Source organism: Nipponia nippon, unplaced genomic scaffold (genome assembly GCF_047370975.1).
Source record: "Nipponia nippon isolate SJK-2023a ecotype South Korea unplaced genomic scaffold, ASM4737097v1 scaffold_14, whole genome shotgun sequence".
Taxonomy (NCBI): Eukaryota; Metazoa; Chordata; class Aves; order Pelecaniformes; family Threskiornithidae; genus Nipponia; species Nipponia nippon.
Window position 1 is genome coordinate 3,234,033 of NW_028262330.1, and position 13,268 is coordinate 3,247,300.

General features: G+C 42.5%; 2 protein-coding genes across 13 annotated transcripts in view; one reads left to right on the forward strand and one right to left on the reverse strand.

Annotated features, from left to right (window-relative positions):
* Positions 1-3,128, reverse strand: part of MBTD1 (mbt domain containing 1) — a 39,983-nt gene extending 36,855 nt beyond the window's left edge. For 3 of the 12 annotated variants that reach the window (XM_087750674.1, XM_087750673.1, XM_087750672.1), the window contains exons 1-2: positions 2,900-3,116; positions 1,281-1,328 (exon numbers count right to left, since the gene is read on the reverse strand). In XM_087750674.1, the coding sequence (XP_087606800.1) occupies positions 1,281-1,328; positions 2,900-2,920 (69 nt within the window). In that variant the 5' untranslated portion in view covers positions 2,921-3,116. Of the gene's footprint in view, positions 1-765; positions 955-1,280; positions 1,329-2,899 lie in introns of all 12 variants that reach the window. The other 9 variants (XM_087750677.1, XM_087750676.1, XM_087750675.1 and 6 more) reach the window with 5 other exon arrangements.
* A 479-nt stretch (positions 3,129-3,607) lies between these two features.
* On the forward strand, positions 3,608-13,179 carry UTP18 (UTP18 small subunit processome component). The gene is made up of 14 exons (XM_087750505.1): positions 3,608-3,969; positions 4,178-4,305; positions 4,410-4,505; positions 5,167-5,246; positions 5,487-5,572; positions 6,211-6,336; positions 7,217-7,391; positions 7,732-7,832; positions 8,646-8,736; positions 9,088-9,211; positions 10,114-10,288; positions 10,925-11,067; positions 12,293-12,352; positions 13,027-13,179. Exons 1-13 carry the CDS (start codon positions 3,652-3,654, stop codon positions 12,315-12,317), a joined length of 1,668 nt encoding a protein of 555 aa, XP_087606631.1. The 5' UTR covers positions 3,608-3,651; the 3' UTR covers positions 12,318-12,352; positions 13,027-13,179.
* Positions 13,180-13,268: the final 89 nt, after the last annotated feature.

Below are 13,268 nucleotides of genomic sequence, written 5' to 3' on the forward strand. Positions count from 1 at the left end.
AAGTAACCAAACTTCTTGCCCCCAGGTAAGTGCATCCTGGCCAAAGGAGGAAGATCCAGAACAGCCACAGAAAGGTTTCAAACCACTCAAAAGGGTTGTTGTTATTACTGAATCAATTTGGTGCTTGAATTCAGAAAGGTAGCAATTCAGAGCTTGGAGTACAAGAGCTGTAGCTTAACAAAGGCCTACCAGCACCTACACAGATAGGCATCACTTTCTACACACAGCTCTAACCCCCAGAAACATGACAGAAGTATGGACAGATGGTATTTGAGGCCAAGGTCAACAATGAGGTCACCACAACCTTCAAGCCAAGGGTCTGTGATAAGACACATTTACTTTAATCGCATATCCTTAACAGATCGTGCATTTCCCATAGTGTATTTCCAAGTTGGTATTAAATGCGATGCAGAGCTTTTGTTTTCAAAAGTTCATTACTGTTTTATGCTACAAGCTTAGTTTTAGCTCTGGATGTTAGCATTAAAGAAACAAGAAGATGGAACTAATTTATTACAACTCTTCTGAATGTAAGCGGGCCAAAATAATTCACTGTAGTAATACTAGCTTGCCCCCTGTGGAACTGAAGTCTAATTGTGCCTCAAAGCATGACAAAAAAAGAAAATTCAAACATGGTACCAATTTAAAGAAAACATACTTTCAGCTTTCATTGAAAACAAACAAACAAAAAAACCCCCAAAGCTAAACATCTTGGGATTCCTGGAAATCAGAACCAACCAAACTTACTTTTTTATATAAGCAACTCACCTCTATCTGGAAATGTGCCTTCCACTCTTATTATAAGTAAAATCTCTGCTGGAAAATTACAGAAATGTTTTTTCCTGTCTCTTCATTTGCTATGTATGACAGCATTTTGTCTGAAGCCAGTTTCTGCTGTTTGCCAATGGTTTTGTCCATAGCCTCTTCCCCAGGGGGTTTCACACAAGAGGGGAGACTCTTTCATAAAAAAATATATCAAATTAGCAGGCAATTTTGGAGGGGGTGTGTGATGATTAATACGTGAAATATCTGAGTTTTGAGAAAACTGAAAATCTATTACAAACTCCATTATGTTTCTACAAAGCCCTTACAGGAGTATCTGGAAGAGGCAAATATTTCACTTTAAACACTGTGTTACCATTAAAAAAAAAAATCAATTTAAATGTAAAAAACCAAAAAACAACACCAACCCAAAACCAAAGTCTTCAACAGCTGAATTCATTCCATGTGCTCAGAGCCAGATTCAGCAAAATATCACACATGCCCAGAGTGTACTGACTTACCTGAGAAGTGAAGGTATGCAGTAGTAGTTTGCAGAAGGTATCAAAAGCCTTGCAAAATTAAATCAAATTTTAGAAGGTAAGAGAAATGAAAGCCAACAAGAGGGAACTTTTGTACATATTTTCACTACTGCCAGACATCTAGCTCTTCAGGGAACCACAATGAAGAGAATTCTTACTTTCAGTCTACAATATTTTTGCACATGCACAAGCCTACACACTCTCAAGAACACCTAAACTATTCTTGTAGCATAAACGACAACTTCCACATAGGAGAGTCTATACCTCTGCTACGTTTCCCTATAGCTTACAGTACACGCTTCCTCAAAATGATCCCTAGGCAGAAGCAAGACTACTAACCTACCAAGTTTGATTGCGTTTTTAAAGGAATATGTTGTTTTAGTTCCCATTTAACATTCCAGATTAGATGCTCTCATAGCCTTTTATTCCATGCCTTACAAGTCGAAATCAGACTGTTATAAACAAATACAGCAAACAAATAAGTGCAGGTTCTCAAAGCTGCAAAATAATTTAAAATACAGAAGACTGCCCTCCAGCTTTCAGTTTTAGCTGGTTTTAGATGTGAAAAATCACAAGGGCTGCCACCCACATTTTAAATCGTTGTTTTAAAATGAATTAGTTTTTCACAGCCAGTAGTTTCTACCATAATCAGCATATGCTTTGCAATAGGATTTTTTTTTTTTAAAGCCACACTGGACAGAAATTGCTACACTTGAAAACGTTTCCAGCAACAACCTGAAACTGGTTTCACGGGTTTACTGCTCTTCACATTAAGAACAAAGTCAAAATATAAACAGTCATAAAAAGTATATAGAGGGGGGAACTGGATACAAAGAATCCCAAACTTTTGAAGTGCTGATGTTAAAGAATACTCTACAGCACTTACAATGAGCACGACTGGAAAATTAAATCTTAAAGGCTTTAACTACAAGAGGAAGTTGCGGAAAGACCAGCGCTTCAGTGGACCACTACGAGAACGCGCATCCAGGACGCCTGTACCGCTCAGGGCGAGATCATCTGGAACTTCTCCCTACCGACCCTGACTGCCGGCAGGAGGAAGAAGGGGAAGAAGGGGAGGAAGGGAAAAAAGCCAAACCCCGAGCCCAGCGCAGCCCGCGAAGGCCGGGGGCAGCGCAGCGCCCGGATCACAACAAAGGGGAGCCGCCGCCGCCCGCCTCCACGTGCCCGCGCCGCCCGCGGGTGACAGCCCCGGCCCCCGGCTCCCCGGCCCCGGGGGGCCCCTCCGCCGCGGGCTGCCCCCGCTCCGCGGGAGGGCTCGGCTCCGCGGGGCTGCCCGCAATAAAGTTTTGGCCGCGGCGCTCCGGCGGAAAGGCGGCCCCGCTCCGCGCCCCCCCCGCAGAGCCGCCCCGCCTCCTCCTCGCCCCCACAGCAGCCGGAGGGTGCCGGGGCTGCTCCCCACACAGCTGCGGCGCCCGGCCTCCCCCGGCGCAGGCACCGAGGGGGGCTGCTCGGCACCCCCTCACCCGCAGCCACCCCGCCGCTCCCCTCAGGCGCCCGGGCCGGGCCGCCCCCCCCCGGTTTACCCCTCAGCGGGGCAGCCCCCGCCGCGGCCGCAGCCTCCCCCGGGCTGCGCTACTCACCAGGTCCTTTGTGTTTTCCATCAGGCCCTCATGGGCAGGAGACGCCCGCTGCCTCTGCCCCCTCCCCTCGGCTCGGCCCCCTCCGCCTGCCGCCTCCCCCTGCGAGGGGCCGGGCCCGGCGGGGCAGGAGGCGGCCTGGAAAGTTCAGCCTCTCCCTCCGCCGGAGAAAGAAACCCAACTCCCAGCGCCGGAACATCAACAACATTAGCATAACGGCCCTGCGCATGCGCGGCGCCCCGCCCACCGCGCGCCCTCATTGGGCTCCCAGCTGTTTGGGGCTTCCTCGCTCGCCGTACCCCCCCTCTGGGAGAAACCATTGGGAAACGGAGGGGGGGGGTTCAGCGCCAGGGCAGAGGTTTAGGGGATAAAAGAAGCCCGGCCGCGGGGCGTTTTGCCTGTCGGTGGATGGCGGCACGGGCGGGGCGGGCGCTGGGAGGCCGGTGAAGGGAGGGGTTTTTGTCACGCTGGGAGCGGGACCCCGCCGGTCGCGGAATGGAGCGGCCCAGCCGTGGGCCGCGTCACGTGGAACGCAGAGTGGGGCGGGGGGGGGGGGGAAAGGAAGGCAAAGAAAGAAGGTCACGTGACAGTGTCTCGAGGCCGGAGGCGTGGCCAGGTCACGTGGAATGAGGGGCAGCAGTGCGAGCCTATCACGCCCGGGGGCGGGGCAAGGAAGGTGGTATAAGGGAGGAGGTCACGTGGCCAGCGAGCACGCCTTCCGGTTCCGGCGGGCGGCGGCGGCGCTGTGAGGAGCGATGCAGCTTGCGGCGGCGGCGCCTCGCCCGGGCCCGGCGGCGATGAAGAAGAATAAGAAGAAAAAGACAAAGACGAAAATGAAGAAAACGAGTAAAATGGCGAAGCGGCTCCAGCCGCGCGCGGAGGCGGTGGCGGCAGCAGCAGCTGAGCGGGCGGCGGCAGCGCAGGCGGCGGAGGAGGCGGCTCGCCGCGCCCGGCACTTGAAGGCGCTTTCCCGCACGTCGGGCGCCGAGCGGGAGCTGGAGGAGCTGGTGTTCGGCGACAGCCTCAACGTGGAGGAGGACGAGCTGCTGCAGCGCCTGGCCGGCCCCCGGCGGGTAGGGCTCGGGGCCCGGCGGGCGGCTCCCGCCCCGCGGCCTTTCCTGAGGCCCGGGCCCCGCCGGAGGGGAGCGCGGGGAGGCGGCGCTTTCTGCGGTCCCCAGCAGGGGCTGGTGCTCGCTTCGGCTCCTTGCTCCGCCGCCGTGTCCGTCATCTCCCTCTACCAGTCCGTGGCTGGGCTAAAATGGCCTGTTTGGTTGTTTTCAGCTTAACGCTACAGAGAGGAAAAGTCTCCAGAAAGACTCCAGTGATTCGGAAGTAGAAAATGAAGCCAAAGGTAAACTGTTGTCTAAAAAGCCAGCGTGGGTGGATGAAGATGATGAAGCTGAGGAAAAGTAAGTTCAAGTTTGCAGGTAGGAATTGCGTGTCGCGCCTAAGAGTGACTGTAAGTGGCTTCAGTTTGAATGATCTTCGTGTTCTGTCTGTTTTTTTCCTCTAGTGTTGATATGACCCATAGGTATAGGAAAGATTTCATGAAAAGCGATGCTGAGAAGGTACTTACTAAGAAAAAGCTAAAAAGAAGACTCGAAGAACAGTGAGTTTCATTAATGTTTTTGTGGCTAACTTTACGAAGACGAGATAAGATACGTTTATGTGACGTTTAAAGTCGCTTCCCTCTTTACCCACTGTATTCATGTGGCCTGTTTAAAGCTGGTGCTTCTTACAGTATTTGCAGTAATTTTAAATCCAAAATAATACTAAGAATAGTAAATAAAATGTGCATTAGTATTGTCTAGACTAATTTGTTTAATACTTGTTTTAGTAGAGGCGCACAAACTAATTTGTCTTCTAAGCAGTTATGCCAGAAATTTTGTAGTGATACGTTGCTTTGAAAATAGGCTGATGGAAGATGCTGACTTAGGATGGTATATAAGAATGAGCTGAAATGCGAATATAGGCAGATAGCAAAGCAGAACTTTAAATGTGTTTGGATTGTCTTAGTATTGGCATGTATTGCTCCAAAGAACAGCGCTTTAATGTTTGGTATCAATTTTGCTTTAGTTTTACATTCAGGAAGTCAGCAAAACATAGAAAGCCGAGTGAAATTTTAAAAAACTCGCATAGTGTTCTAAGTGCAAGTAACCTTGCAAAATTGTGACTGTACATCTTGTAAGTACTTAATGCATAGAAAGAAATAACTTTCTCAAAAAATTGTATTTTTTTTACCTCTCCCCCCCTCACTCTTCTCTTGCTAGGTTTCAGCGAGCTATGGGAGGAGTTCCTGCCTGGGCTGATTTAGAAAACAGGAAGAAATCCAAAAGGACTGCAAGTGATAGTAAATAAATTCATTACTATTCTAATAAGCATCTCTGTGTTTCCCTATTCAGCTTCTTGGAAAATAATTATTTTTGATGTTTTTTCAGTTTCAGTAGTGCGATAATATGCTGGATAAGTCAGCTTTATTTCTTCCTTCCTTCAGTGTGCTTTGATTTAATTTGTTTCTGTAAGGAATTTGTAGGTTTTGATGTGGGAGTGTTGTGGAATTAGCCTTTTCAGTGTGTTTTGTCTTAATTAGGTGACAGTGATGGAGATGATGATCTGCTATGCAGGACTGGCAATTTCATATCAAACTCAGAGTCCCTGCCAAGAGGTATTTTGAAGGTAAAGGCAAGCCTATCTTTCCACCTCAGTTTGATCCATATACGCACTTTGACGACTTTGTTGCTATTTGGGCAGTAAAATTAGTGATTGTATGAATTTCTTCTTTGTTTCTGTAACTGGAAACTCTATAAACAGTTGGACAAATTCAATAGTTCACATCATGAAAGCACGAAACAATAAATTGAGATGTATTGTTTGATATAAAAATTATTTTATGTATTCTACGATAGCATCCTGTAGTAGGGTTTTAATTTCTGCATAGGAAGGATGGAATTCTCCCACAACTTTGAGGCTACTGAAATGGTCTTTGAGAAGCGACAGCCTTAAATGAGTGCTTCTTATGCTGTCTCTTATACAGCTATTTCAGATGAGTCAGAATGCAACTAGTTTTATGTAAGCTGTTAATTTTAAAGTCAGTAGAAAGGCTAGCTAGTTTATCTTATGTTTACACTGCTCTATTGAAGCAACTTGCCGGACTTATTGTATGTTCTGCTTACGTCATGCTGTCTCAAAGTTCATCACAGGGTTTGAGATCTTGCTCCTGTAGAATAAAGAGCTATTAAACTGACTGTTCATCAGCATAAGCGAAAATATGGAAGCTGTATTTTTTGTTTTAACCTGCTTGATCTGTGTTCTAGATGAGCACCTGCTTGCCTGCTAATCAGGAACGTTTTGCTAATGGAAGACTGGCAACTGTGCAGTTTCATCCATCTGCTCAAGTAGTCATGACTGCTGGACATGATCGATCTGTGTCACTATTTCAGGTTAAGAATTTCAATCTATCCTATGTAAATGGCCACTAATATGGAATCTTTCTTTTATGAGTATACCTGAGATAGCCTGGAATGATAGACTTTCTTTTCTCTTTTCCTGTGATGGTGCGCTCACAGGGGTTCTAACGTCTGTGGTTACAGCGGAATTTGCGTCGTTGAAGGCATCTTCTTGGAAGAAATTTCTGTCTGTGACTTCATACCAACCACTTACAGAGTACAGGGAAACTTAGTTGTATCAGAGTTTTTAGTTGAAGATTTGTTTTTAAAAATGTTTGATTTTAAGGTTTGCAGTGACAAGGACTAATGCTGTGTCTTTTCTTAAGTTGTTTGTAAAGCCTGTAGTGCGGGGAGCAGTCCACTTTAACACTGTAATATTGCTGTGAAATCATTTTGGGGGTGGAGAGACTATACTGCAGCAGGAAGCTGGGACGCTCCTGCCCTGCTCCTCTTAAAACTAAAGATCATAACTCTATTGAGGAGCTTTCCACATGGCCCAGTGAAATGGTCAAAGACACAAGTCGAATTCGACACTCCCACAGGGCTGCAGGACAGAACAATGCAAAGCAAATGTTTCTGTTTAGAAAAGCACAATAGAGGTGATTATTTGAGCAAAGAGTGGGTAAGACAGGGAAGGGTGAGAGGTGTGAAGTGTATCCGGGAAGGCTGGGAGTGCCAGGTATATATAGGGTGAGGAGCCAAGAGCCAGGTTATTTGTAGATTGAGAAGAGAGAAAGAGATTAATGCTTCAAACTGGTGTACCTCTTCCTGTTCAAGTCTCTTGTGCTGGCTAGCTGATATGAATTTTCTATGTAAAAGTATTTGGTATGTTCCTTAATATGATAATCTCTTTTTTTTTTTTTTTTTTTTGAAGGTTGATGGCATAAGGAATCCAAAAATACAGAGCATCTATTTAGAGAGTTTTCCAATTTATAAGGCTTGTTTCAGTGTTGATGGAGAACAAGTTATAGCCACTGGTACTCACCATAAAATGTTCTTTGTGTATGACATGATGAGTGGAAATATTATTCCTATACAGAAAGTAAGAGGTACGTCTGATAGTGCTGTTAAGTGTCTGGGCATAGTTGAAGCTGTCTCAAATAGAGATGGCATATGAATTTACTTTAGAAGGAAGTGCAGTGAATTGTTGGAGGTCATATTTTTAACTTATATTCAGGGATCTTTACTTGAGTAACTTCAGCTTCTGTTTGTCTGGGATATTAAAAGTTGTCACACACAAACAAGGTTGAGTTGTAGCTTTACTGTGCCAGTGTGTTACAGAAATGAAAAGCTGAAGTAGAGTCAGGTCTTATTCATATACATCTTACCTCTGAATGTTGAGGGAGAAGAATACATTATGCCAATTTGAAGTTCTGAATCTCTTTAAAGGTGTGGAGGAAAGATTTCTCAGAAGCTTCGAAGTATCTCCAGATGGATCATTTATGCTTCTAACTGGAACTTCAGGTTACCTTCACTTGTTGTCAATGAAGGTAGTTTCTCTTCGTGGTTCATGTAGCTTCAGTTTCTTGGTACCTTTTTCCTTTTGAATCTGCTTGCTTATACTTAATCTGAAAAGCAATCTAGCTTTCAGTTGAAACAAAGGTATGACGCATACTGTGACAGCCTTCAAAAATGAGCTGGTGAATCAACTGTAGCTTTAGAAAATTATTCTGAGGTGTCTGAGAATTTTTTCTGACTATGCAGTTCTCTTTGGGACTGGTGCAGCTAAGGCCAGAGTTTCACGGATTTTTTAAGCTGTCACTGGAAAAAGTCATATGTCAATGTTGTATTTCGGCTGATTGCCTGAACACTGCTGGCAAAAGGAATGGCCTCAGCATGGAAACGGGCATCTGAGGGTGGAAGGAATATAGGACTGCTCTTTTGGGAATAGCGCTAGTGTATGCTGGTGTTCATGAATCATGCCATCTAGTGTGATTCATAATGCATACAGAATTTTTTCAGTTATATTTTAAAATGCCATATGATGGCAGCTGGATTTGTTTTAAACTTCTACTAGGAAAAATACTTTTTCAAAAGGAAGTTGAGTTCTATATAATGAAGACCCTCCAGCGAAGGAAGCAAATGAGCATTTATCGAACTAGCTGTAGTTGTGCAATAATAACTTGGTCATGGACTCATGAGCATTGGCTGTGCTCTGGTCTGTAGGCACTGAAAATGTTGATGCTGTTCTTTTAACGCCAGTGTAGCTAACTTAAGATTTTTGTGGGACAGGAGTATGGAAACAACTTTCCTACAGATTTTTGGCAGAGTCATTGTCACCATTGTTGTTCTTCATCCTATAGACAAAGGAACTGATTAGCACCATGAAGGTAAATGGAAGGTGCACTGCATCTGCTTTCACTCCAGACAGCAGTAAAATATATAGCTATTCAAGTAAGTATTCTCTCTAACAGCATTAGTCATAATTCCATTTAGATTGCATAAAATTACTTAAATAAAATTACATAAATAAATTACTTATAAAAGTCAATTATTATTTTACAAAGATAACTAAAAGACTTTCTGCCAATATCTGGCCTAAAAATACAACCAAGCGAACAATCATTAAAGAATGGAGGTAACTATTTTAGTATGCCTTTAGTTATTTTTTTTTTTAAATACCCTGTATTTGATAGTTGTAAATGAGCTAATAGGTGTCATGTAATGAAATTTGTTTTATCAAAATAGACAAACAATGTTCTGTATATATGGTTTCTATAATCTTCTACTTTATTCTGCAACCAGAGGAAGGCGAAGTTTTCATTTGGGATGTGAGAAGCAGAAAGTGTCTACACAAATTTGAAGACGAAGGTTCTTTGGAAGGGAAGTGCATCGCTGTTTCAAAAAATAACCAGTATGTGGCATGTGGGTAAGTGGCTTGGATTTGACAACTTCTTCCTATCTCATTTTGGAGCTCTTTGGTAAACTTCTTGGTGGCTGGTGACAGTGTAGGAACACAGAGTAAGTTTTGTTGTAATAAGGTTAGAGTAGAGGTGAATAGATGAATATTGCCTGGTTTATGATAACAATTTAATTTGCTCCATGTATATCTAAAATACCATAACACACTTAATACCAGTATCACTCCCAATATATTATCATTGCCATATGTGGGTTTAGGAGTTAATTTTGAAATCATACTGACTGAAATCACAAATCCTAAAGTACAAATGTTGATTCATGGTCTTCCCCTTTTCTAGTTCTTTTTCCTGTACTCCTAATTTGGGTCCTGCAAGGTAGCACCGTTAGCATTTGAAAAGATGCCTCAACTCAAAGCCACAAGCTTGAAAGTGTTTCTCCAAGTATACTTACCGTGATGCAACATCAGCTAGCATATCAATTCTTTTAAATGAGACTAACAAATACTTAAGTACAGGATGCGTTTTCTTAGCCCACTGCAGAAGAGGATTTTTAAGTGGACTTACTCTACAGGGTATAAAAAAAAATCAAAAAGCTTGAAACTATTTCAGAATCTTTTGATGCCAAGCTCTCACTGCTTTCACTTCATTCTGTGTAAGAGATGGGCTCATTTACCAAGGCTCTCCACAGCTGAGTGTCTCTCTTTATATATAAATAAACAAAACCCAAACTTCTGCACTAAATACTGTTATAAACTCCAAAGCAAAATCAAGCTCCAAACAAAATATTGTTACAAACTCCAGTAGATATTTGGAAATTACATTTTTAGTTGAATGGTGGCTATGGATTACAAGGTAATATGTACTGTGAATGTTACTTCTTGGTATAGTCTTTGTTAATTTCTTTTTTTAGTTCAGCTTCTGGAGTTGTAAATTTATATACTACTGATGTCTGTCTCAAAGAAAACCATCCTAAACCAGTTAAAGCCATAATGAACCTAGTTACATCTGCTACTTGTGTGACCTTCAATCCCACCACGGAAATTTTGGCAGTGGCTTCCCGTGAAACTGATGAGGCTGTCAAATTGGTACGTTCGGCTTCTTTAGTACAAGCTTTTTTGTATCTTGATCAAAAACGTTCACATACTAAAACTGATATTGAGGAGATATGTATACTGCAAAATTTGCTAGACCGAGCAGATCAGGGCATGTACAAGATCCTGTGCATTTGTAAGGAGATAATTTTTTTTCTTCAGGGAAGTTCTGAAAATTACATCTTACGGTCTCGTTTACCTCTTGTGTTCCTTTTTTAAAGTGCCCCTATTTCAGTGCTGTAAATGTAACTCAGCAACAAATGTGAATTTTCAGCAGCTGTTAACTGTAACAGTCTTACTATGTGGCGTTTCTCCTAGCTCATTCAAAATTTTGCCAGCGCTGTCAGAATTCTGGCCAACAGTGGAACTATTGAATTAATCTGAGGGTTTGGAAGCCTATTTTTACTGCTTAGATGTAATTACCTAACAATAAATGAGTTGCAATAACTGGCTTCGTAGTGTGTTCCCTGCACCTTTTCTCCAGTGGAACTCTATATATAAGTGGTGTCGGGTAGGAATATAACTGAACATTTGAACTTAAGATTGACCTTCAGCTTTAAATTTGTACTTTAATTTTAATTTTAGTGGCTTTTTCCGAATTGTTATAACTAATGACCTATTTCTCAATAGGTACACATTCCTTCTTATACTGTATTCTCAAACTTCCCGGTGTTCAGAAGAAAACAGATTTATCTTGCTCAATCTATGGACTTTTCTCCCAGAAGTGGTTTTTTCTCTGTTGGAAATAACAAAGGCAAAGCTTTGTTATTTAGGTATGTACTAAGTTAGGTTCATTAATCCCAGATGACATATTTGTGTTCTGTAAGATGGGGCAGATGACTGGTAAATGAGAAGGTTTGACTTTGTGGTCTGAATTTCCCCTGATGACTTAATTGAGCGCCGAGCTGGCTTTCCCGTCTGGAGAATGAGCCTTGTTTATTGTCTGGTTATAAAATACACATTGCTGCAGACATCCCCGTCAAAACTGTCTTTGTCCTTTTCTGATGGAGGATGTAAAGAGCCAGATACTGGATGCTCTACCAATTAAAAGAAATAGTTCAGAGGATTAAAAGAAGATCTGTGCTTCCGTGTTAACATCTGTATCTGGCATGGGTTTGTTCTAGTTGCAAAGGCAGGGTGAATAGTGTCTTTGGAGGGAGGGGGACTGAATGCTGGCACAGGTTGCTCAGAGAGGTTGTGGAGACTCCATCCTTGGAGATATCTAAAAGCCGTCTGGACATGGTGCAGGGCAGCTGTCTCTGGGTGGCCCTGCTTTGAGCGGAGGGGGTTGGACCAGGTGACATCCAGAGGTCCCTTCCAAGCTCAGCCGTTCTGCAATCCCGTGATTACTGCGCAGGCTCGGTCAGGTTTGAAGCCTTGCTGCATGTGTTGGTTAGGGCATGTGGTAAGACTTCATCCTGTATTGTGAGGACACAGGAATAAATGTTTTCTCTTGTCAGCTTACAGTTAGATTCTAAAATCCTAGTTTTAATGTGGAACTCAAACTCAGTGGTTGATGTCTGACTAGCATAAGCTTAACATTAGCATTTTTGTGAGAAGGGAGAAGTGTTGTGGGTTTTGTTTTGTTTTTTCTGCTGGTGTGGTCAGGGGTAAGGAGCGGTAATAACTCAGAGCAGGAATATTTCTTTTTTTTAAACTAAGTAACTTCATGTGATACTTGAAAAACTTTGTATTTTTAATGTGAGATTTTAATGATTTACAAAGTCTGACGGGGAGAATTTACAGAAAGACTCCCAAGCAAGTCTGTAAAAATGTGAATAAATCTTGTGATTGGTCCTTTCTTTGAATTTGAACTGCACATTATAATGGCACTTCAAGTAAATCTAGCACGTGGATGATTGCTGTCTTTTGCTACACCTGTATTTCAGATTAGCTAAGAAAAGTGACACTACTGAACAGTTGTTGCTTTTTTGTGGTGTTCATTCAACAGGTTACTGAAAGGTTTTAAATCTGTCTCAACTTTTTTTTTTTCTGCAGGCTGAAACATTATTCAGATTTTTAAAAGATGATACAAGAGAAAATGGACCAGTAACTGAGGTAAAAGTAGCACTAGAACTGTTGACAACGTTGTCTTGAGGAACCTTATTTTCATTTTGCTACCTCCACCTCTTTATAGACGGCAACAACAAGTTCTTAATACTCTGTAATCTGAAATGGTTCTGTCTGGATCACTCGGGTAGTGGGCTCCACATAGTGGGCAGGATTCAGGCTTGTCTTGACAATCTCAGCTTTTCTAATAATAGCCTTACGGGGACTTGGTAGTTCAACTAAACTTCTGCCCAGTCCTGTTGACAGCAGTTTTAAAAATCTGGATATATTTAAATGAAACTTCATAGGCAGTGTTGTTAAAAAACAGCTGTAGGCTGGCAGATACTTGGCTCGATCCTGTTATGAAGTCATGTAAGTGTGCCCACACAAGTCTGCGTCATTTCAAATTTAGAATACATAAATTACTGAAATTTGAAGCGTAGCTTGTGTGCAGATACGATTTTATTGTACACTTTAACCTCTTCATGGGAAACTGCAAAAACCTGTAGCCTTGACAGTAATACAGTAGTTCTGTTTGACCCAAAATGTGTTAATGATTGGAAGCTAAACTCCTTCAGACTTGGAGGCAGGTACATCTTCTGCATGCTAAACTTGCATAAAATTTTGTGGTGCCTAATGTTTGGAAGATACTAACAAAATTCTCTGTACTGATCTTTCCCCAGGTGTTGTAACCTGCAGATACAAGTATGCTGACAAAATCAAGCAAGTTTTTTTTGTTTTATATGGAAGTTCAAAAATACTAATATAACATCTGTGTTTTTTAATGGTGTTCCTTAATAAATGTACCTGAGAAGTTTCCAGGCAAGTTGTTTCAACTTTTCCCAATGTTTTATGTAAGCAAATGACTAGGTAGATTTTAATGGTTGGCATTCAAGCTAATGTCTCCAAGAAATGCTTAAATGTC